Raw genomic sequence first — 25948 nt, forward strand, 5'->3', positions numbered from 1 at the left:
ATGCCAACAAACTGACCAATTGCCATATCGGCCAACCGAAATCAGTTCGAGGCTCAGGTCCTTTCCTCCTTCGTTTCCTTCGCTTCCGGCGCCAAAAAGGACATTCGAGTAAAGGCTTGTGTGTGCGGTTGCTCAAATAAACCGATCAGCAGTAACGGTAATTAAAAGCCAACCAAATGACCAAATAAGCCGCACCACACCAACAAAAAAAAACACAAAAAAAAAGGGAGAAAAATTGGGAAAGGGAAAAGAACTTGTGTGTGTGTGTGTGTATGCTGATGGAAATCTTAGAAAAATAATACAACGTGGACATGGCTACGACAAAATGACACAAAGCCAGAGATACCCTGTAAAAAAATCAACCTGGAATTTCGGCTAATAAAATGTCCCACTTGCTGATCGTTACACTGTTACAAATCTCAAACTAAATTACAAAACAAGCGCAGTTCTAATCTAACAAATCAAACCATTTGGTTTAAAGATAAAGATAAAAATAAAGAATCAGCCACAAAAATTCGGCAATAATAAAGAGGAAGAAACTTTGACGACGAAGAAACTTTGATAGACTACAGGGTATTTCCAGGGTAAGCGCTAATAGCTGTTTGAGCATTCGAATTGCAAGACCACAATGCACACTCACACACACACACACACACACATAGTTAAAAGCAGATAAGGCAAAAGCACACACTCGCATATGTAAGCAGTAAATCAACATGAGAACGCACACACACACACACACGCAACTGAGTGTAAATATGTGTTGGTTATGCCCACAAATCAATTAAGTCGATTGGGGCAACATTTTCGGGTGGTAACACACACATACACACAACCTCACACACACACACCAGCACAAGAAAACGGTAAAGAGTTGTTAAGCGCCCAAATGACACATGCAAAAGAGGAGAAAAGCACTCAAAAGAACCGCGAAGAAGTCGAATTCTGCCCCCAAGCAGAAAACAAAAAAAATCTAGGCAAATTTAACAGCCAGGAAAAAAAAGCAATACATTTGATGAAACATTTGCTCATTTACAAGATGACAATCCAAAACGCCATAAAATCAAACCAATAAGCAAGGCATTTTCCGGTTCCAGTGTTGGTAAACTATTTAACAAGCAAGCAGCTAAAGAAGTACAGTATGCAAGTTGGTAAGTGATAAATATAGTTGCTTGGTTGCTAATAGAATAGAATGGAACTCAATAGAATATACAATATTACAAAAAAATAAATATCAGAAAAGAAACGATTTCTATGCTAAGTAACTGCATAAATGCATAACAGATCTATGGATCATAATGATATTTTTGCTGCTCATCTTTTATAAACTTATATAATTTAAATTGCCAATTTTGGTAACAGACTAAAATAGCCAGCTATTAAACTGGTTCGAAATGTATATATATGGAGATATTCCATCAGAAGATGTGCAGTTACCAAATAATATAAAATAAAGCTTATGTAAAATACTATAAGCTCTCATAATTATATAGTAGTAATTATCCCCGTTTGTTCAAAAGCCATATGAAACTGATTTTTCGAGTTGAGTTCCCGGAAAGCAGGCAGTTTGTCGGTGCGGCGCTTGCCAACGAGTGCAAACGAGTGCCAGCGAATCCCTGGCCGAAGGACTAAGGACGAAGGACGACGGCAGCAGGACGAAGGACGAAGGACGATGAGCGCGGCATGTGGCACTCTGGCTGCCGGGGAGTATAAATACCGGAGACACACGGCCGTCGGCCATCAGTTCTGCCAACGATTTCACATTGGACGCGTGCGACGCGCTGCTGCTCCTCATCGTCCTTGCCACGAGCATCGCATCTCGCCGCAGACTTCTGCTTGCTTGTTTGTTTGTTTGTTTTTTTTCTTGTTCCTCTGTGCACGTGCAGCAAATTCCCAGCCATGTTCACCAACTGGCTGACTGGCAGCAGCAACAGCAACGGCGGCAGCAGCACGCCGGCCATTCGGTCGACGGTAGCGGGAATCGTTGGTGCCGGCAGTGGGACAGCAAGTGGAGTTAGTGCCTCCGCTTTGGTCATGAGCTCGCCGCCGGACGTCATCCTGGAGGTGGGTCCGGCGCCCAGCAATGTGCGCTTCGTGGCCCACTCCCTGGTGCTGGGCATGCACAGTGGCTACCTGCGTTCCGCCATTCGTTTGGACGAGGCATCCGCAGCCGCATCCGCCTCGGCATCGTCAGCTGCATCGTCAGCCGCAGCAGCATCCGCATCAGCGGCAGGCGCAACAGCTGCCACTTGCAACGCAGCAGGCGCCGCAACGACGGCAACGGGCGAACTGCTGCTGTATCTCGGCAACGTGACGGCCGATCAGTTCGCACCGCTGCTCACCTACATGTACACCGGCTATCTGGACCTGACCGTCGACAACATCTTCGCCGTGCTGCTGGCCACCCACGTGCTGCACATGCCACGGGCTCTGGAAATCTGCCGGTGGGTGTGGGTGCAGGTCTCGCTATTATTTCATATGTGAATTACTTGCAATATCCATGGGCATTTGCTTCTTCCAATTCGAATTGAATATCTTAGATAGATTGTGTATATATATTTTCTAGCTCATTTTTGGCGCGTGCCCAAACGGAGGGCTATCTGAACGGCAATCCCGCCCAGCTGTGTCCGGTTCCCAGCATTCCCGCCAAGGTCATCCGCCCGATTCCCAGCAAGGCCACCATGCCCAATTTCGGCTTTCTGCCCCTGCCACAAGGACACGGGCCGCCAAGTGCTGCACCAACAGCTCATCCAACTGCTCATCCAACTGCAACTGCAGCTCCAACTCTCAGTTCCTTTGGCGCCAACTCAGCGCACCTGGAGCAGCACGAGTCCACGGCCCTGCAGGATGAGGCCAACGCTGTGGACGAGGACGAGGATGTGGAGGTGTTCATCGACAGCAACACGATGACGGACAACGAAGCGGATCTCGAACCGGACGTGGACATGGACTGCAATGTTTCGGTGGTAAGTTCGCTGGACAGCCTGAACATCGAGCGTCTGGATGTGAAGCCACCCACACCCACAACCTTGCCACCAATGGTGGCAACTACTGCTGCTGCTGCTGCTGCCACCATAATCCCCACCAGCACTACGCCCAAAACGAAATCCCAAAGTCTGCCGTCGAAAGGTGCCAACTCCAGGAGGGATTCCAATGCGAAGGCTAGTAGAACGAAAGCGAACGCGTCCAGCAGATCACGAAAATCCAGTGGCCTGCAGGTGGCCAGGGCACCAGTACCCGCTGCCCAGTTGGATTTGACAGCGGCTGCCACACCGATAACGCCCGCCAAATTCATCATCGATGTGGCCAGTTGCGATGGCCCGGTGCGTTTTCGTCGTATCCTCAACACTGCTTATGGTCACAAGCCGGAGGCCATGGATGCGACGAACACGTTGGGCATTGCCGGTGGCGCTGCTCCCGCGGCATCCACATCCATGGCGGTGGAGCAGCATCGCAGCCAGCAGAGCGTCAGCTATTCGTTTCACCAGCAGATGGCCCGGGCCATCAGCAGTCAGCAGCGGCAGTTGAGTCACCAGCAGCAGGAGGAGAGCGAGAATAGTGGCGATGCCACACCACCAGCCACGATGGTGGGTAGCAAGCAGCAACGTGCCACAGGTACAGCAAGTGCCACTGCATCCGCAACATCTATTGGCAATAGAAAGTCACAGGCGGCATGTGCAACTGGATCTGCAACTACAACTGCATCTGCAACTGCATCCACCGGCAATCAGGAGCTGTACGTTTGCGTCTATTGCAAGCACACCTTCAAGTCGCAGTACTGCTACCAGAAGCACGCCAAGCGACACCTCAACCCCTTGACACTGACCACCACCACGGACAAGAAGCTGCTCGCGGAACCGGCCGCCGCTTCGCTGGCCAGCAGCTCGGAAATGGACCACACAGCGGTGGGTCAGGGTGGTGCCACGAATGCAACTGGAAATGGTGCAACAGCAGCGGCAGCAGGAGGAACATCAGCATTGTTGCGACGAGAGGTGCGGCCACTGGACATGAATGTGCAGTATTATCCCTGCAAAACGTGCGGCAGCAAGTTTCCCAGCTACTACTTCGTGCACAAGCATCGCAAGATGTGCCACGCGGATGAGATTGAGGCGACTGCCACCAGCAACACAAGCAACAATAGCAGCAGCAACACAAACAGCAACAGCAACACAAGCAACAGCAGCAACACAAGCAACAGCAGCAACAACAACACCAAACGCGATGATCAGCAGCAACAATCCTAAGCTATGTAGTGAACTCTAATACAACCAATATGGCAAATGGCATATGGCAAATCAAAGCAACGAAATTTACGAATTTATATACACCTAGCCAACACACACACACCCACACACAAAGAATGTTTTTTTTTGTCGCTCTAGAAATGAAATTAAATGAATAAAAAATTACTTCAACTTAACAATTAGCATGGTGAAAAAAAAAGAGTTAAACCTAAGCAAATAAGTTTGTAACAAGTGCACAAGTGAAAGTGGCAACCAGCAGCAAGTTGCGAATTCGATTCTAAAGTTGAAGTTTCAGCAAGTTAATGATGAAGTTTAAGTTTCAGCTAGTTCATGATGAAGTTAAAGTTTCATCAAGTTAAAGATGAACTGGAAGTTTCATCAAGTTAATAATGAAGTTGAAGTTTCATCAAGTTACTGATGAAGTTAAAGTTTCATCAAGGTAATAATGAAGTTGAAGTTTCATCAAGTTAATGAAGAAGTTTAAGTTCATCAAGTTAATGAAGAAGTTGAAGTTTCATCAAGTTAATGATGTGTATGAATGAAATAATGAAGAAATCACCTGGAATCCGATTGATTGTGAATCGAAATCTGTGAGTAAAACCAGCAAAGATCCACAAAAAAGTTTCAAATAAGATTTAAAGGATTTGAAATTGAATTTGGATTTGAATTTGAATATGGATTTGAATTTGAATACTCTTGATGCTTTGAATCGCTTTGAATCGAATCGCATTCCGGGCTCATCATCATCATAATCATCATCGGCATTATGCTCCACTTTTTGCACCCTTTCGCAGCGAAGATTGAAATGCGAGTGGATGGGGCGAGGGGTGGAAGTGGGAAGGGGGTGTGGTAGATACGAAGGTAAACAAGCCTTGCCGCAATTTAATAATTAAATTAAATCACTTGCATAATAAAAAAGACGTTTACAAAAAAGACTTTAATTTAATTGAGTTTAATTAACTCGCCAGGGAGATGACAGCCAACAAGGCCGCGCAAAGCGAAACGAGGCGAAGCAAAGACGATGATGGCAACTGCCTGCTGCTGCTGCTGGTGGGTGGTGGTGGGTGGTAGGTAGTGGGTGGTGGGTGGTGGGTGGCTCAAGTGGGTGGCCGCTTTCGGTGGGCGGTGGTGCAAACAAAAACCGCAAGCGGCCGAAAAAGCGTCGAGCTGAGCCGCAAAAAAATGAGTGAAATGAGTAAAATGAGCCCGACTCGCGGGAAAACCCAGCGTACCAGCAATTGGAGTTACTTCTTCGTACCAACCAACCACCCACCCACCCACTCACTTCCCCGCCTCCACTCCCCCATCCCCCCAACTGCTGTCAACTCTTTTTGGCCCTGGACTCCGACAACTTGACTTGAGGCCATGTAGCGCCAGCTCAGTGTCTCTCTTTGTTTATATACATACATATACAGATATATATATATATCTATATATATATACATATATATATTCTTTTTTGATGAAATATTAATCGAAAACGCTGGCGGAGCAGCGCAGGCAGGGCAAACAGAATCGCGGAATCGCAGAATCCCAGGAAACGGACATAGATAGCCAGTTCTGATTGGATTGAGGAGGAAGTGGAGGAAGTGGAGGAGGTGGTGGTGGTGGCCACCGGTGGGCAGTTGCTGCTCGGTTGGATAGTTTGATTAAACGGCACAAAAGAGACTGCTGCTGCTGCTGCTACTGCACCACATTGCAGTTGTCCATGGCGGGAAATGCATTTTTGATGCGCTCCGCGGGGGGAGGGAGGGGAGTGCGCGAGAGGACATTAACATACCAATGTAAAATCAAAATAAACAAAGGCTAAATGGAAAGCTTTCAACAGGTTAACAGCAAGCTTTTTCGCCTCGCAGGACCCTCGCTGTGAAAGCTCCTTTTTGAAACTTTGAACTGCGAAATCTCCTTTTTTAAACTTTGAAAAGTAAAATCTCCTCTTTAAAACTTTGAAAAGCAAAAGCTCAGTTTTGGAACTTTAAAAAGCAAGATCTCCTTTTTGAAAAGCAAAATCTCCTTTCTGAAACTTTGAAAAGCAAAACTCCTTTTTGATACGCGAAAGCTTCTTTTTGAAACTTTGAAAAGGAAAATCTCCTTTTTGAAACTTTGAAAAGCAATATCTCCTTTCTGAAACTTTGAAAGGCGAAATCCTTTTGAAGCTTAGTAGCAAAACATAGAACCATTTGCAGGCCAAGTCCTGCGCACAGGATCAAAGTTCCTCGGAGCTTTTGCGCTGTGCTTTCAAAGCTAAATAGTTGAGGAAGCCAATCTATTCTTAGATGGCAATCGAATCGAATTCATATTCCACTTGCTGACAAACTCTTGAATTAAATGGTATATAAATAGCCTACCCTAATAGCTGATAGCTGATAGTTGATAATTGAAAGTTGAATAAATGAATAATAAATGCCCCGAAATAAAAGTTAAAAAGTTAGTTAGTTTTCGGCACTTACCGTCGCCATCGAGGGCGCGAATCTCGATTGCATTGACCATCAAATTGCCGTTGCCATCCGACAGGAGCGGCAAGGAGATCGCCGATGCTGTGGCCGTCGTTGTCGCCGTGGACGAGGACGAGGACTTGGCGCCCGATGCCGTCGACATGATGGACGCGGCGCTGATCAGCAGCATTGAGGAGGCGGATGACGATGAGGATGAGGATGAGGATGCCGCGGATGGCGAGGATGTGACGACAACCGAAGACGACGACGTGGATGGCAGCGATGTCTTGGCCAACGATCCATCCTTGGCATTGCCCTTCATGGGGCCGTGACTATTGCTGATGCCACTGCTGCTATTTGTCATCGCTGCCGTTGCGTTTCCAGCTGCCTCGCCGGCATTTAGTTCGAAGCGCTTCCTCTTGGATTCACTGCAACAGAAACGAGAGAGATGGCAATAGTTAGTTGTGGCTGGCACTAGCATTATGTCCATTGTACACTCACCTAACATCTGAGTGCAGTTCATTGCCAGCTCCCAGTCCCTCGACTTGGGCAGCCTTCAGTTTCTGGCCAAGATAGTTGCCCGCCGTGGTGGCCGTGTGCCCATAGGTGTTCACACCAGCACCACTCTCACTCGCCGCCGCCGTTGCAGCGTTTGAATTTGTCGCCCTGGATGACGGCGTTGTCTTCACGATTTTATCGCCAATCGCCGCCGCATTCGCCGCTGCTGCCGATCCAGCTGCTGCTGCACCAGCGGGCGCAGAATCATCGCCACCCGCGGACGCCTTCACATTGGCGATGACCACAGTTTGGTAGCCTGGCTTGAAGCCATTCAAGGTTACGCCCTGCGCCGCTGCGGAGGCGGCTGCTGTCGCATTGCTGCTGGCTGGAATGTAGAAAATTGCGCAGATTTAGTAAGAATTCAGCACATCAAATGAAACAGGAAATGGGGGTATACATTCCCTTGTCAATAAAGGTTACCCCGATATCCCTCAGGCATTAGACCAACTTATAGGCTAGAGACCCACCATTATAGCCATCGGCATTGACGGCCTTCGCACCAGCTTTGGCCAGCGGATCGTTGGCTTCCTGCCGCGAGTCCGCTCCCTTTGCCGCCGTGCCCGCTGGCTCGGTCGCTGTTTCCGGTTTGCCAACACCCTTGGCCGCTGCCGTTGCGGTGGCGCCCGTTGCCGTTGTCGCATTGTCTCCGGCGCTGGCGGCACTCGCTCCGGTTGCCGGGGTGCCGGCGGTGGCGACGGTTGCTGCGCCGGCTGTGGCCGCTGCCTCCTCCTCGGCGGTTTTGCTCTTGGCCTCGCCGCCGCCCGCTGAGATCTCTGGTGGTGCTGTAGCCGTGGCTGTTGCTGTTGCAGGTGTGGTTGCTGCTGCTGCTGCTGCTGCCGAGGTTGCTCCTCCTCCTGTTGCTGCTGTTGGTCCTCCAGCTGTTGCCGCATTCTTATCGCTGCTGGCGCTCGCCGTCTTGCCGGCCTCATTCGTTTTATCCGCTGCTGCTGCTCCTGTCGAGCTCGCTGCACTGGCCGTTGCTGATGATGTTGCTGCTGCTGCTGATGATGATGATGTGGCTGCTGTTGTTGTGGTTGCTGATGCTGCCGCCGCCGCAGCGGCAGCCGCTTTGGCCACCTTTTCACCGGCAGCCGTTGCCTCGACAGCCTTGGTGGCGGCGCTGGCCTTCTCGGCGGCACTTTCGGCCGCCTTGGCAGCATCCGCCGCCGCCTTCTCCGCCACCCGTTCCCGCTCGGCAGCCCGTTCGGCACGCTCACGCTCGGCAACGGCGGAGGAGCGACCGCCGGACTTTTGCTGCTGCTCGCGCTGCAGGCGGGTCATAACGCCGGTGGTCATCGAATCGATGATGCACTGCGGCTGAGCGGCCTGCGCCTTGGCTGGATTGCGCGAGCTGCGCGTCCGCTGGCGGGATTTGCGCAGCAGCTGCTTGTAGTTCTCGGTCTTCTTGCTGAGGTAGTAGTAGCGTACGCAGTCCTGCGGCGACTTGCGATCCAAACTGGCGGCAATGGCCCCGAAGTTCTTCGGATGCTGCAAGTACTTCTCCTTGAACGTCTCCTTCTCGCCGGCGGTCCACATGTTCAGTGCCTTGCGCTGCTGATGCACCGCCACCATATCGTCGATAAGTCCGTTTTCGTTGTGATAGGCGCATCGCCGCTGGCGGGCGTCGTGCATCAGCGGCGGTATGACCGCATACGATCGCATCTTCTTATCCTCCAGCGCCTGCTCCTGCAGCCCATCCATGATCTCCTCGAGATCCGCCTCGGATTTGATGCGCGAACCGACGCGATTGAAGCGCTCCTTATCCTCGCGCTGTTTACGCAGCTCCGTGAACACCTTCTCGAAGAACTCGCGATTCTTGGCCTCGCGTGCTTTCCTCTTCGCGCTGGCCTCCATGCGCTCGCAGCGCCGCTGCCAGTCCGCCTGCTCCTTGGTGTACTTCTCCACCAGCCCCTGATTGTGCACCCAGCGCTCCGCCTTCAGCTTCCGGATGTGCAGCAGCAGGGGCGCACGTATCTGACTCTGATGCTGGCGTATCAGCATGGTGAGGGCCTCGACATCGAGCGGCTGATTGTACAGCGGCAGCCAGGGTCGGCCGGCCATGGAGCCTGGCGAGGATTCGTCGGCCGCTGCATTCTGCAGCATGGAATGTTGCGCCTGGGCCGTCTTCCGATTGGCCGCATAGATCTTCTCCGCGAGCATTTGACTGCGCCACGACAGCTCCACCACCTGCTCATCCTGGTCGTTGTTGTTGTCGCTCAACTCCTTGGCGGCCCGCTGCTCCTTGGCCAGGGCGGCCTCCTCCATGAGGGACTTCTCCTTCTTGCGCAGCGTCTCCATGGTCGTCTCCGCGGACTTGATCTCATTGTCCACCTTCTGGATCTGCATGAGCAGGTCCTCCTTGGCGCTGGTCCTACCGCGCTCCTCCATCGAACTGTCGCTGGGCAGCGTCGGCGAAATGGCCTCCACCTGATGGACATTAGACATGTTAGTTGCGTGTTGCGCGTGTTCCTATTCCAATCTATTCCAGACGTGGAAAGAGCTCTGCTCGAGTCATGTGTTCGCAATATTCTCATAGCTTTCATAGCTTCTACAAGCTGGTACTCTACTCAGCACAAAAAACTAGTCTCACCCCTGAAACCCAACCCCCATTTCTCAGGGTCACTGCGATTCCAAGATGAACCCTTAAAAACCAGTTCGCAGATCACTGCGTTTGGAGTATAGCGGAATATTTGCGAATGTAGACTCAAGCATGGCTCCTTCCGCGTCCCTCACCTCATTCCACCTGCAGAGGTGACACTACTCACCTGAGGATGGTACGCCTCGGTGCTGGCGGCTCCCGTGTTGCCCGATCCCGGTCCGGTGGCAACATTGCCACTGCTGCTGCCGCTGCCGCTGTGGCTCGCCGTTGTGCCCGCCGTGGAGATGGAGGTGACGACGGTGCCCACTGGCTGGCTAACCACGGAGGACATGCTGCTCACCGCTGGCTGGTTGCGGCCCTGGGATTGTGTGCCATGTTGCTGCTGCATCGGCTGCATCTGCTGCTGCAGCTGCTGTTGTCGCTGCTGCTGCTGCTGCTGTTGCTGCTGCTGTGACAGCGTCTCCACCTTGAGCTGCATGCCCATGGGCATGGGGCCCCTTTGGCGGCACACGTCATTGTAACTCTGCCGACTGCTGGCGTCGGCGTCGCTGAGCCGCTGCTTCTTGTACGGCTGCTGGCCGCCAAATGGCTCGGGCGGATGTTGCTGCTGCTGCTGCTGTTGCTGCTGCTGCTGGAGCTGCAAATGCTGTCGCTGGTTGACCATCGCCGCAGCAACGGCCGCTGTGGCATTGGTCAGGTACTCGCTGGTGTATTGCAGAGCCTGCGGATGGGGCATCAGGATGCGCCCCAGACTCCCGACCATTACGCTGCCACCGCCGCCTCCGCCGCCGCCGCCGCCAGCACCAGATGATCCACCCGCGCCACTGGGATTGCCGCCTTGCTGCTGTTGCTGCTGCTGCTGCTGCTGCTGTTGCTGCTGGGAGGGATTACTATTTGGTTGACTGGCATAGTGGGGCATGGCCTCCATGACCAGCACACCGCCGGACTGCGACACCTGGACGACACCGCCGCCGGGTGGAGCTGATCCGCCGGCACTTCCTCCGCCACCACCAACTCCGCTGCTGCTGCCGCTGCCGCTGCTGCTGCTGGTGTTGGAACTTTGGCCAGCAACGTTGCCCTTGCCCGCCGAAACAGCCGCCACAGCCGCTCGAGCTGCTGCCCTCTGATACTCGGGCATCGACGCTGCAGCCTGCTGCTGTTGCTGTTGCTGTTGTTGCTGCTGTTGTTGCTGCTGTTGCTGCTGCTGCTGAATTTGGGTGTGACGCGAGTAGGGATTATCGCGGTAGTTGGGCGCCGGGGCAATGCTGTAGCCCGTGTTCTGAATGAAACGATGCTGCGGGGGTGGTGGCGGGTAGCCGGAGTTGACGGCCGCCGCCGCTGCTGCTGCTGCTGCTGCGGATGATGGCGAGTAACCGGGATTAACGGCCGCCGCCGCAGCTGCCGCTGCTGCTGCTGCCGCTGCTGCACTGCTGCTGTTGCTGCTGCCGCCGCTGTTGCCGCTACCAGAATTTCCAGGACGAGGTGGTGACAAAGGTTGCTGCTGCTGCTGCATGTGCTGTTGCTGCTGTTTCTGTTGCTGCTGCTGTTGCTGCTGCTGTTGCTGCTGCTGCTGCTGTTGGTGGTGGTGATGGATTTGCGGATGCAGGTTGGTGCGTTGGTCCTGTTGCTGCTGCTGCTGCTGGTGCGACTGATGCTGCTGCTGCTGCTGCTGTTGCTGCTGAAGGTGCGCCACCTGCTTGGCATACTGCGGCAGCTCGAGGGCCCTGTACGACCAGTGGGGGCGAAAGGAGAGGAAGACAGCAGATTATTAAATTATTGTCCAAATGGGCAACGGAAACGTGAGCAATGACACATACTACGAAGGAAGGAAACGGATTTCTCGGTGGTTTAAGTAGTTCCTCAACTTCTGTCTATCTAATAAAGATATCTCACTAACCTACTGCCACTTAATTGGCTCTGCACACCTGTCTATAAAGCATGGAACTCAGAGTTTAGATCAGAACATCTGGCTTTATAATCAGCCACACAGAAAGCGAGTTCCATTTGGTTCTAAGAACTATATCTACATAAAAATGTATGTAGCTAAACCAGCGACTTGGTGACTTGTTGCAATGCTAGTAGTTCGAGGACTTGGACTAGCTTTCAATTATGCGCCAACTGCGATCTGCAATTGCATGTTGCATGTTGCATTTCGCAGTTTGTCTTTTGCCTTTTGCATTTTGCAGTTGCGGGCAAACGAGATATAAACGCTGAAATAAATGCAAACAACTGCGGCTTGACCCCGTTTACGCGGCAATCAAAGATAATCGCATGATCACCGCATCCTATCATTTAGCCTATCTGCATAATGCAACGCATATGCATATGCTTTTCCATATAAATATATACTATATATATACATATATATACATATATACCATATATAAAATTTATATATATGCACATATCACAGTAGCGATCTAACGGTGCATCTGCGCTTATTGTTATTATTGTTGTTATTGGGGACACGAACCCCGGCCGGCATCGAACCGGTGCGAGCGAGAGAGCTGATGCGTGTGCCGAGTGCGCCGCATGCGGCCGTCTCTTTCGTTTTCGTGATTGCACGCCGCCATGTGCTGCTGCCGCATCGAACCCGTTAGTCGCGCACGAACTTCGAGCATCAACGAACATCGAACATGTTCGATGTTGGCGGTCAGCCATGTGGGCAGCGAACGGCAGCCGCGTCGACGGCGGCAGAGCGACGCTGGCAGAGCGCCGGCAGAGGCGACAATCGAACCGATTTGTTGTTGCCGCCTCTCCCACTCCCCAGGCACAGTGGTGGCTCAAATATTGGCCATGCCCGCCAGTGTTTTGACTTGGTTTTCGTTTTCTGGCTGCCTTATTTAATATTTCATAATTAAGTCGTGTTAGCCACGTTTAAAAGCACATGCTTAGTTTGACATATTTTTATAACATTTTGACTTTAGCAACAAATTAATCGTTAGTACATACTTGTATATTGAATATGCCAACTTTACTAGCTACTTTACCGTTTTTCTTGCCCTGCCAATTTCATTTTCAATTTGCCACATTTATTTATTAAATTAAACAGAAACTTTCCTACGAAAGTCGCCTAAAATGCATTTCTCGTGTGTTTGTTTTTTGTTGCTTGTTGTGTGCATTTTGAATCAAATTTATTATTAACAGCAGTAAACGCATTTGATGGGATTTGTGATTAACGTGCGACGCGCTTGACCCCACGCCCCCACTTACCCCCTCCCTCCTCACCATCGCTGCCTCTGCCGACAGCGACGCCGACGCAGCGTCGCGACCTCATGCATCAACGTCACTCACAAACACACAAACAAACACATACACATACACACACACGCAGTGGCAAACAAAGTTGCACAGCAACAACCACAGGCTCGTTTATTAATTCATTAAATATTAAAAGCGTTGCGAGCTGCGAGTGCGAGTGCGAAAGAGATGGCCTGCGACCGTCGAGCAACGTTGCCAAATTTCACCGTGAACCATTCTTTTATTTTTGTTTTTTGTGTGTGTTTCTTTTTTGTATAGCAAAACATCAAATTCAAGGCTTTTGTCGAGAGTCCAGCTCAAATTTGCTTTTGAAATAAAATAAGAGAAGAAAAGCTGAGAGACAATGATGTAGCGCAATCATCAATCATGAATGACGACGAGCCATGCGAAAAAATCAGAGTTGAAAATCACCTCAAATGCAGAGAACTCAATTATACTTAACTACATATACATACTATGTACTATGTTACTTTCTATATATAAATAAATCTGCGTTTTTGCTTTATTTATTTGTTATAAGTTATATAAGTTATTCTTGAAATTTCTTATTGATTTTTTCTGATTGTGCTCCAAAATTTTAGCCATACCAATAGTTCTTTAGGTTTTTATTTCATTTATAAGTTAATCGTTGTTCTTTATAACTCTTAATAATTTTTTAACAATTTTATATTTATGCAGTTCTTATGTACAATGTGTATCTGCTTGTGCCTCGTATTTTGTTTTGTATTCTTAAATAATATTTTATACCAGCCAAAAAAGCTCTAAAAACCAAGTATAAACTTTGACCTTTTCGGTTTACGTTGAGTTGAAGCTTTTCGCGTATTTCTTGTATTGCTTCCCTCTAAATCCATTACTTGCGAATTCCTTTTGACCTTGCCTATGCGGAGTCCTCATTAAAGTTCCATCACGTTCTTATACTCTTTCTAATGCTCGTATCTTTCAGATATCCTTAGACATCTTTCAGATACCTTGGGATATCTTTCAGATACCTTCAGATATCTTTCAGATACCTTCAGATATCTTTCAGATATTATTTCCTACGGACAGCTTGCTGCTATAATTCGCTTATTTTAACATTCTTGATTATTTCGATTTCCTGCCTTATAATATTCAATTCCTTCCTTCGCAAAATGCTAAATCGTTGCCTTTTTGTATTTATTTTCGTTTTCAGTTCGCTGCTTTACATGTTCGTTGGGATGTTTTACCTGCAAATAAAAGAGAAAACGAACAAAAATTAGCAATTGCTATACAACACATATGGGATATATGCAAATATACAGGGTACAGAAGAATTGCATACAATTTGAATTTGACTTTGTGTTGGCGAGAGATAAAGTTGCAAAATTTCCATTTTTCTTGCATAACTTAAAGTGGAAAAGAAGACGGCGGAATGGTAAGGCCCCAAATATTTCAACTAATAGCTAAAGCATACAGTTTTAACGAAAAAGTACCTAAATATCTAGTATCAATATCAACTAGTCTGATGTTCTTATAATTACATCGAATGTAATGTAATGTATTACATTGTACACACATTTACATAGAATAAATGTTGCACATGTAATAACATTTACCCAAGTACTCCATTTACCCATCTTTTGTTTAGCTTTTATTGCGTGTGCCACACCCACGACCAGAATTCAACTTTAATGGGGCTGAGGGCTGAGGGGGGGAAAGAAAAGAACAAAAAGGAAATGGGAAAATGGGAAATCTAAACTCGAGTCAAAGGAAAAGCTCCGGCTAATAAGCTCTGCTCTTCAAGTTTCCTTCTTTCTCGGCGGTTTCTTCTCGCTCGGCATTTTCCTCGCAAATTCCTTTAAACATTTCCCCGCCCCGTTTCGCTCGTTTCGTTTTCCGCATTAAAGTTTCATCAAACAGAAAGGAAAATAATTAAAAGCCGCACGCACACCGCTTTGTTTTCGTTTGAAAAAGTTTGAAAACACGCGGCAGCCAGAAAGAGATGGCCAGCATTCGAGGACAGAGATGGGCGTATGTGGGCGAAAGAGAGGGCATGCACACACATGCACCGTTATCCGTTATCCGTTATGTGCGCAGTAATTCATATACACGAGTGTCTGTGTCTGTGTGTGTGCAGCATCCATAACCATTCACCCACCGCCCCCTTTGCCCACTTCTTCTTCGTCTTCTTCTTTCAGCCACGCCTTGTGGCTGTGTTCACATATGTATATGTAATCCATATATGCCACACATACAAGTGTACACACATGTGTGTATATACATAGGCACATACACACAGCGAAATAAAAAGAATCGAGGCAAATATTTGAGCAAAACTAACAGAGAAACCGAAAAGATGGAGCATAAAACAGGGAACACAAACAAAGCAAAAAAAAGGGCGGAATATAGAAACCAAAAAAAAAACAAAAAAAAACGGAGAAAAAAATGATGAAAACACGAATATAAAACGGAAAGCGCAAATTCTTCTATGCAAAAAATAAAAGGAGAACGAAACAAGAAGAAGCAGTGGCTGCAGAAAAACGGAGTACACTGCCAAAAATGGGGGAGTGCGGGGGGATATTCCTAAACAATTAATACTATTACTATTACTATTCATTTGATTGTTTATTCTTAACTATGTAACATTTTATGTAAACACATTTTATAAGCGTGTTTTCAGCTATTGCTTGCAGTAACAAATTTTGCCAAAATCTTAGAATTTTGCAAAGTGTACGCACAACAAATAGCTGTCTGCTATCGCCTCCCCATTTTTCTCAACTTTCCCGCCCAATTTTCCGATCCTTTTTCCCCAACTGCAGCGCACACAGTGTGCAGGCCAACAGAAAAACAACAAACTTTTCTTTTCTTTTTTTCTTTTCATTTTTTTGTGCTCGTTATTGATTTTTTTCGGGCGGCAGAAAATGCAGAAAAATGGGGAAAATGTGTGTGGGGGGAAGGGGGGTGTAGGGGGTTGGAGGCGATGACAGCCTTGTTATGAATTCCCCAAAGAGTGGAACTGTGGGGGCAGAAGTTGCTGGTTGGAAAAGCCAGCCGTATTTTGTATGTTGATTATTATTCTTGGCTCCAGTTTTCCCTCCCCTTTTCCCCCCCAATTTTTCGCCTGCTCTTCGTATAAATCTAGAAATGCATTTCCCACGCTTTTCCTTTTTTTTTTTGAGCCAACCACATGCTTTTCATTTCTGTTTTCTGTTGCCCGCTTTTAGGCACTAAACTTTGCCCAGCTGCTGGAGCGAGACAGCTGCAACTTTAAAACGTCCTTTGCTATCTGTGTCTCTGTCTCTCCCCCCCTCTGCTTCCACTCTCTTTCGCATCCTTGCTCCTCCTCTCTTCCGTCTGTCGTCTGTGTGCCATTAAATTCGTTGGAAATTTAATTTGTGCTCTCGAGACAAGAAATGCCACGCAAACAGAGACAAAAGCGCAAAGAGTGAGATGGGGCGAATGCCACAGAGAGAGATGGAGAGTTGGGGAGAGAGAGAGAGACACAATGGGAGGGAGAGAGAGAGATGGAGCTACATGGAGTGGGAGGGAGATGGAGAGACCACAAAGTGGATCAGCTGTTCTGTGAGCCACAATATGCCGCCATAGAACGATGAATGTTTGATGGCTTTAATGGTGGAAACTCGTCTAAAATAGTTGTTAAAACACGCAATAAGCTAACCAGCTAATAATAACTGTGGGAATTCATTCATATCGCACACCTTAATCGCGTTTCGCTGCAAGTGAGTGATTCCAGGTGATTCCAGGTGTCGAATGGACATGTCAAGCATTGAATAATTATTTGTAATTAACTTTTATGGCTTGTAAGCAATCTAAACAGCACTTCAAAAACAATCCTAGAAGCAGTTACATAGTAACATGCAAACATAGTAACACTCTCCTTTGATTTTGGCACTAAATTAACCAAGTTCTGTCAACTAACAAACAATTAGCTATTAATTAACATCGAATATCGTGACTGCTCTCGAAATGGAAACCTTGTGAGCGCAAATGCGTTAAGGTTTCATTAAAGTGTGGTTTATGCTTTAAAAAATAATATAAAATGTATTTTATTATCAACATTTTACCTACGGTAACCTGCAAGTATCAAATCAAAGTTGATTGCCTTTGGGCGCACTAATGAATATTCAAAGCACTTGCATGGAAATACCCACTTGTATCTTTGGGTGGGTGATTCATTTGCCAATTCCAGATTGCCGGCAATCTGGGTGACAGTTAAGTTCAACGATTAAATGCCGCAAATCGAAACAATAACCAAGCAACTAAACACGGTCGACAGCAGTCAACTCGGTGGGTTATCATATCGTCACTGACGTGTCTTGTCCTCCCGCTTCTATATCAAAATAACCACATATGCATATCTATCTATCTATCTACATACGTCTAATATCACAAACACAATTACATACAAACCTAAACACAACTCCAACACACACACACACAGAGAGAGACACTTGAATATTAATGAGCTGAAATTGCACATTTGCATTCGCCCATTTAGTAGTTCAATGTACAACACACACCTTGTTCGCCCATCGATGAGTTATCTCAGTTTTCCCCTCGCACCTGTCACACCTCATGAATTTGGAGCGCGTTGTATACTAAATTATAGCGACGTACCAACAAAAACGGCGACAGCAAATAGCAAAAAAAAAATAATAAAACTAAGGGGAAAAAAAATGGAAAAATGAAAAAAAGGGAAATGGAAATGGAAAGGGGTAGTAGGAAAAAATAAACCGCAAATGACTCATGACCATTTAGATTAGTGTTATTATTATGACAGTGGGCGTCGTGCATTCCCCTCAGTCAGTCGCTCATTCAGTCAGTCACTCATTCAGTCAGTCAGTCATTCAGCTATAATAACCCCTGTGTGTCCAAAGTCTGGGTATCTAACAAACTGCAGGCTAACAATCTAAAGTCAAGCTATAAATATCTGGACTTAATCATAGTATTTGCTTGAGGGAACTGACATTTCGTGTATTGAGATGTTACACATGAATCATACTTGCTTATAAGCTATTGGAAATATTTAAACCAACAACTTTGTTAATCAAATGATTTAAAGTGGATTTTTTTATGTATTTGCTTTCTGCATATGCGCATTTTTTTAAAGCCAGAAATGCTAACGTAAGCAGCTCTAATGCACGAATATTGGTATTTATTTGCTTTCCATCTGCCTTTTTGTTATTTCACCTTTTTTTGTTTTTTAGCCAGCTGTTTTTACAGCTGTTCTCAACACTTAGTGAGATAGTAAGCAGTTTGCTTTCTGGGGTTCTTTGTTCGCTTCTCGGGTTCTTTTTTCGCCACTTTTAAGCCACCGGGGGATATTTTGTTTCAAACGCAACGTCAGCGCGTGGAAATTGTTATTTAAGTCTACTCAAATTCCAAGATATCAGCAAAATGCTGAAATTGTGATGAGAAATAAATGGGAAAGGAAATCTGATCATCCTCACCTCCCCATCCCCAATTCCCATTCCCATTCCCTTCTGATCTTGAACATTTTTGTTTTATTTTTGTTTAAATGAGTAGTTCCCCTAGAAGGTAATCCACTGATTTACCCCGTACTTTTCTTAAGTTGTTTAATATAAAACCGCAAAAGTATAGTTATTCATTGAATGTAGCGCTTACTATAACTTAAAATCATCGGCATTTCCTTGCAAACTGAGAAGATAGAGATTCTGAGATCTCGTACAACTGCACAAGTTCTGGGAAATAATATATGTAGATTCAAATGTACCATATGCATACATTGTGTGTGGACAACGCATCCCACTAACTTGCGAATTTTCACACGAGGTTGCGAAAGCAATTTCCCCTCTCTCCATACAGTAGATACAAAGATACAAAGATACAAAAAAAGATCTACGATCGAAAGGGACTACAACAGCATAATGGGCACCCCAATCCCCATTCCAGCCCTTCTCCTCTATTTTCATAGCTGTACATTGAACTTTTGCCGGCACATGGTTAACAAAATTACTCACAAATGTACATACACATATACATAGGCACCTATGTGTGTATCATTTTATGGAAAGGGGTGTGATTAGGTGCGATTTATGGCAGGCTTTCGCATAAATTTCCACTTGAAAAGTATTAGAAACGACACGTTTATTTCTCTGTAACCAAAATAACAGCCTCTGACTGAAGAGTATCTAATGAGTTGCATACTTGATTAATACTCTATTAAAATAATTGAAAAAGGTATATAGTTTTCATTACAATTGTTTAAAATAATTTCAAGTACGCATAGTATATTTTCTAAAGTTTTTATTAAATAGTTAGCACTTTATTTTCGCTAAGAACCAACTCATATTCGCTATCAAGTTGGGTATAAAAATAGTTCCATCATTCTTTCTACGCAGTGTCCAAAATAAAACGCGAGTGTTGGCGTTTCTATGGAAATGTATCTTTATCTAATCGAGGTTGTAAAACAAAGGTAAATAGAAATACTTCCACCTCACCCCGCTATCTTCCTTTCCTCCCTGACGATCTACTTTTATACACAAAGTTTAAAAAAAAAAGAGAAGAAAAAAACCCAATAAAAATGCGCGCCAAAACGGGGCCATGAATTAATCTGTTTCTTGTTGTTCCTATTTTATAGGACACAGTACACATACGTGTTTTTTTTCTTATTTTTTTCCCCATTTTTATTTTTTGTAATCTAATCTGAAAGCAGGGTGAACAGCAATTACGAATACCGCGTAAAACAAATAAAACACAATAAAAGCCATAAAACTTATCGCGATTTAATCTAGTGGCAATGCAGCAGTGTGTGTGTGTGTCTGTGGTGCATGTGCATGTGCATATGCATGTGTGTGTGTGTGTGTGTGTGTGTGTGTAAACAGGAACGTGACATTGGTAGAACGCGATGCGTGGCGTTATCAATAAGTATACGCTTACGCTTACTCTTATCACAATCGATTCACAATCGATTCACGATTGAACAACAACAAAATCGTCGACACCTAAACACGGAAGAGGAACAAAAACAAAATGAATTAAAGCAACGAGATAAAGGAATATTTACTATATATACATGTCTATATATATAAATATATACATATATAAATTGTATATAGATAACAAGAGCTTGGAAAAAAGTCAGGAAGCTCAGTCAGAAATTTAGGGTCATAAAGCATTCAGATTAATCACCAATCTACATCAATTTATAACTCTAAAACCAATTTGTATCCATATAAAACATTTCAATGCATTTCGATAAGGCAAAAGCACATCCTTCCACGGAAAACGTTGGAGTTCCGATACACGTAATACGCGTTAATTACCCATGAGTCCATAACTCGGATAACTCGGTTCTCATTGCTCGATCGATCGATGGATGGCAATAAAAATAGATGGGATTATGCAAAGACGTATCAAATATTCAACGAGCAATCATCATCAAAATTGAATGACAGCCAATGGAGGAAAAAGGAGAGCAGGGGGGTTGGGAAAAACGGGGCGGGTTCATTAAAGTTTCAATCGCTGAGAATGCGAACAAATGTCGTTGTTAGCATGCGTCTCTGTCTCTGTCGCCCTTTCTCTTTCTGTCTCTGTCGCCTTCTCCGTCTCCGATTAACTGTAAAACTACTGCTCAATGGAGATGTACGTATGTATGTGTGTGTGTATGAACGGGTTGGAAAATAATAGCTTGAGAAGGATGCGGAAGGGGGGCGCGGGGGTGGTGCGGTGCGGTGCTGAGCCGGCATGACTCAGAGAACTTTAACCGTTTTACGTGGCCTCGAGTGTGCGCTCGTTTCTACAATGTGTGTATGTGAGGTATTGTGTTGCAGACACAGTTGCAGATACAGAGGCAGTTGCAGATACAGATACAGTTGCAGACAGAGATACAGATACAACTGCAGTTGCAGATACAGATACAGTTGCAGTTACAGATACGATTGCAGTTGCAGTTGCAGTTACAGATACGTTTGCAGTTGCAGATACAGATACACTAACGACATACAGCTGGGGTCAAAATGTTAAAGACCTCGGAGAATTTACAATGCGAACATAAGGCAGTTCAATAGAAATATAGCAGAGTCACGGATAATAAGTGCATTGCTATTAATAAGGCAACTGAACTGCTTACAAACCTTGAACATAAAATCGATATTTTGCATATTTGCGATATGTTGCACATTACATATTTCGATATTTTCGATATAGAAAAGTTTCCCATAGTTTGTAAAACTTCGATATCACCCTTTTTTCGTTTTCGCAATACATTTGCAATACTTTAAATATCTTTAAAGTATCAAACCTTGCGTTCTATTGTTTTAAGTGATCTTTTCAATAACAAATTGCATTTTTAACTATTGCATTCCTATGACAATCGATACTTTCGATGCCCACACTCACTGCGTAGCGCTGCTATTTGATTGACTGCAAGTGTTTTGCTCTGAGCATCTCATTGCCTCATTTCGTCTCTATTTTGTTGTTTTTTTTTTTTTTTTGAATCTATCGGTCTCCGTTTTGCCCTCTTCTCCCGTGGCTCTTGCGTCTCTTTCACCCGTCCACTATTGCCCACTCTGTCTAGCTTGGGGTCGTTGCAGTGCAAAACTATAGTTGAAGGTGATTTCATAATGAGTCCTCCTCCTCTCCTCTCCTCTCCTCTCCTCTTCTCTCCTCTCTCTTCTCTCTTTTTTTTTTTATAGCTTTTTGCATTTTTCCTCTGGGGCCGCTGCACTTTTTGTATTGTTGCGCTTTTAGCAAAAATAGACATTGTCTGGACGTCGACGGCGACTGCAAACTGCGACGTTGGCATCGACCGCGTCAATTGTTAATTATACTTGGCTTTTCTCTTTTTTTTTTGTGTTTTTCCCTCCTCGCTTTCTTTAATTATATTTCATTACGTATGCGCATTTTATTGGCATTTTTTGTGTTTCGCTTTTCCTCTCGCTTTTGTGTTTTGTGTTGTGTTTTTTTATTTCTGCTGCTATTGGATGTGGGGGGTTGGGGGGTTGGGGGGGTTGGGGGGGTTGGGGGGGGTGGGCATACACCAAGTGCAAATGCTTCCCCAATGCTATAAAATTATTGGGATAGGTCGGGGGATATCATGATATGTATGAGCAGCGTATGCGCAATATGCATGGTCAAATTGTTCCAGTTAACAGAATGGATACTCTTTTAATAGCAGATATTTAATCTAAAAGCATTTGCAAATTACTTCTTCAACTAAACTTTTTATTATGATATATAACATATTGATTACATAGTCAAATTATTGCAGTTTACGACTCCAAATTCCTTTAAGGAAGTTAAACGTGGTTAATTAATACTTGAACCCAATTTAAAAACAATCAAATATTCACATGTGTGTTTGTTGTGTTGTTTTGGGGGGCACATGAAAGTCGTCGTCTAGTTTATGGATGCCACAAACGCAAATGGAAATATTGAGGAAAATTCCAACGAAAATCGTAATTCTAATCGAGCGAAAAGTTTGCCCAGCAAGGAAGTTCAAATTGATTTACAATTCCCCAAATGCAATCTCCAATTGAAGTTCCATTTTTGGCTCCTTCAATTTCCTCCAGTTCCTAAAAGTTTCCCAAAATACAACAAAAAAAATAAGAGGGAATTTTTAAAAAAACAAAAAAAAAACGTGGAAACTACTTCCCTTCAAATATTCAAAATGGAAGTTCAAAACTTCTGCCAAAGTTATACAAACTACAAAATAGTTTTGGCTCAACAAAGAGCAAAAAAATGAGGGTAAAAAGCAACTAAAACTAAAACTAAAATGGGCGAAACTTTTTCTTGGATGAATTTTAAAGCCTGTGGGAATGGGCATGGGAATGGGGGCGGAAATGGGGCGGGGCCTGTTCTTTGTTTAGTTTAATAGCTGCATTTTCAATAACAAAGGCATCGCAGCGCTGATACCAGATACACAAAGGCGCAAAAAGATACAGATACATTTGTATCTGTCGACTTCTCCACCATTATTCGCTACCCACAAAGACCAGCCGCAAAACACAATATCGAATGTTCATAAGTAAATAAACTTAACCCAAGAATCGAGTGGTTTTATTTGTTTGTTTTTTATTTTCTCGCCACGCTAGTAGTAAACTTCCCTTTTGGAATTGTAATGCTTGCCAATTAGCAATATCAATTTCATTTTGGCTTGTGTTTGGTTGCGGATTTCCGATGTTTGTTTGTTTGTTTGTTTACGCAAAGCTGTTCCATTGTTTTGCTTATATTGCATCTATTTTTCTTGCCCTGCAATTTGTGCAATGTGATTTCTTGGAAAATAAACTGTACGTATACACTTAGAAAAACCTGTTTCTTTTGTCTAGTTTTTTAATTAGTTTTTAATGTTTTCTTTTACTAATTTACTTTCATGCGCAAGGGCGTGAGGCATTTATGCATTAAAAATTGTTTAAAAATGGCACAAAAGTGAGCGGTGGAAAGGGGGGAAATGGAGGGGGGTGAAGGGTGGAGCAAGGGAGAGGGCAACAGCGACAGAGTGACAAGCAAACAGCAACAAAAACACACACTTGACTGACATACACTATGCATTTGCATGTGTGTGCAAAGTGCCGGGTCGATAAACAAAAAGTTAAAAAATATACAAACATAAAAATCTACATACATATATAAAAATAAGAGAAGAAACGGCGGCAGCGCTGCCCACGTCGACGTCGACTGCGCTGCCAGCTGATAGCGGGCGTCGCGACGTCGCATTTGAGTCATTAAATATTTTGCAACCTTGACCGTTCGAAAGCGATTAAAATTGTGATGTGTCTGTGTGTGTGCGAGTGTGTGTGTGTAAAGCGGCATGCAATTGCAGCTGGAATTTATGTGTACTTGCGAGTGTTCCTGTGTGTGTGGGTTGCCCCTTGTGAATGAAACAAAAACTGTTGACATTTGCCAAGGGGGCAAGCAAAGCAAGAAATGCGAGATTCACACTGCCCCAAATGCAAACAACATCTGCATATCGATAACACGGATGTCAGTGTTGGTGGGGCCAAAAAAAGCGGGAAGGCAAGACGGGAAAGGGTAGGAAAAACCTTGGAAAAGCGCAGAAAATTACCGCTTGTAAGTGTAGGGGAGGAAAAGGGGTTCCACTTGAAATGAACTTCAAAGTAGAGTTTCTAACAAGCGCAGCTTCAACAGGAATATTTTGTCCTTTGTTATCGATGACAAAACATCGATTTAAAGCTTTTCAAATGAATGGTACGTAAATGTCCTATAATCATTATAGCAAGACAATCAAAGGAATATTTTGAAAATAACAACATGAAGTGAAGAAAACCCATGAGAAAATCCTGCTAGCAGTATTATTTGACTGCATTTATTTATTTGTATTATTCTGCGGTAAATTTCTAGATAGACCAACAATTTCAGGTATTTGAGTGTGTTTATTTTGAGTTTTGCGCTCTGTTCATTATCTTAAGCAAATGTATGTACAAATGTGTACTCCAGACACATCAATCACCGAACTTTTTCCGCAAGTAAAAGATGTAGATACATAGATACAACTGCTTTTCTCTTTTAAATTGCGTTCTAATTTAGCAAACAAGCAAAAAAAAATACAAATAAAAAGAAGAATTAACAAAAGAAAAAACCCAAGCGAACATAAACAAGCTGGGAAAGAGAAAATAATTTTGGTCCATCGTCAGCAGCAAAATTATCTTGCCTTTTAACATTAATTTGCTTTTGTTATACCTACAGTGAACACAGTGAGACACGAAACCGCCTGAACAAAAATTTCATTTTACATTTATTTCCGTAATTACATAAATGGTTTAGGCTATGAAAAATAATTTATAGAAATCAGTTTTTAAGGAATAATTTAAAGTGGTTGTAAAAGCTTCGAAGCTAAAAGATTTTTCTCAAAAGCCATCTACATTTGTTGCCACTTTTCCTCTTGCACCATTTGTTTTCCACTAATGGTTGGTGTCCTTTGGGGCGGATACGAATGGAATGGAAGGCAGAGAAGAAGGATGGAAAGGAATGGAAGGCAGAGAAAAAGGATGGAGGACACATCCTCTATTGTGGTTGCCTTCTGCTGCCTCCACTGTAATCATTGTGGCAGGTCAATGGTGTTAAATTACATATAATTATTTTTAGCTTTTCCTTAAGCCCGTTTTTATCGCCTTGTCTCCGTGTGTCTTCCATTCTCAAATGCTTTTCACTTCCCACTTTGTTTTGCTTTTCGCTTGTCTCTAAGCCACAAAAACGTGAAACCGTACCTCACCATCATCATTATCACTATCATTATCATCGACAACATCATCATCATCATCATTACCATTGTCATTATCATTAGCTTGTGTTTTTATTGTTACGTTTTTCCGCATCTTTTTCCACTCTTTTTTGTATTGTACATACAAATCTCATATTATCTTACACTTTTTGCAATGACTCATTTGAAAATGCAAATAACGAAATCATTGAAGGTTGCTAAGCGATATTTGCGTTTTTAAAAGTTCCCAAAAGCGGCATTCCGCATAAAATTATTGTATAATTAAGGTAATGCTGATTGTCAGTGAAAATATCAGATTATCAAAGGCTTTCAGGTATTCTGTGACTTTGCTTGTTTCGCATACGGAATGTATTACATATAAATTTCAATTATTTTGATCTCTATTTATATTTATATCTATATGTATTTAAGCCTTTTCTTTAAACGCATTGGTTATCTAATAATAATCGAATTTATGCAACTTTTTATGAACTCAGTTGAATGCCACCTGTTTCCACGACAACAACGGAAATGGAGCATTAGCATAACTTTGGCTTAAACCGGTTTATTAGTATGGTAACACAAATGCCATTGAAACGAGTCAAGGTCAAACAAGTGCGCCCAAAAACAACAACAACAACAACAACAAAAACTAATAACAAAACTAAAGCAAAGCTAAAGTTTGAACACG

At 44.6% G+C, this 25948-nt stretch overlaps 2 protein-coding genes across 7 annotated transcripts in view; one reads left to right on the top strand and one right to left on the bottom strand.

Annotated features, from left to right (window-relative positions):
* The window catches only part of LOC122624661, a 57391-nt gene that overhangs the window by 17650 nt on the left and 13793 nt on the right, over positions 1-25948 (bottom strand). For 4 of the 6 annotated variants that reach the window (XM_043804324.1, XM_043804323.1, XM_043804322.1 and 1 more), the window contains 4 exons: positions 10003-11579; positions 7705-9664; positions 7181-7562; positions 6695-7107 (listed from right to left, as the gene is read on the bottom strand). In XM_043804324.1, coding sequence (XP_043660259.1) covers positions 6695-7107; positions 7181-7562; positions 7705-9664; positions 10003-11579 — 4332 coding nt within the window. The remainder of the gene's footprint in view (positions 1-6694; positions 7108-7180; positions 7563-7704; positions 9665-10002; positions 11580-25948) is intronic. The other 2 variants (XM_043804325.1, XM_043804327.1) reach the window with 2 other exon arrangements.
* On the top strand, positions 1900-4244 carry LOC122623990 (pneumococcal serine-rich repeat protein). Its single transcript, XM_043803403.1, has 2 exons — positions 1900-2444; positions 2567-4244. The coding sequence occupies exons 1-2, from the start codon at positions 1900-1902 to the stop codon at positions 4242-4244; spliced, it is 2223 nt and encodes a 740-aa protein (XP_043659338.1).

This window comes from Drosophila teissieri, chromosome X (assembly GCF_016746235.2).
Source record: "Drosophila teissieri strain GT53w chromosome X, Prin_Dtei_1.1, whole genome shotgun sequence".
Classification (NCBI taxonomy): Eukaryota; Metazoa; Arthropoda; class Insecta; order Diptera; family Drosophilidae; genus Drosophila; species Drosophila teissieri.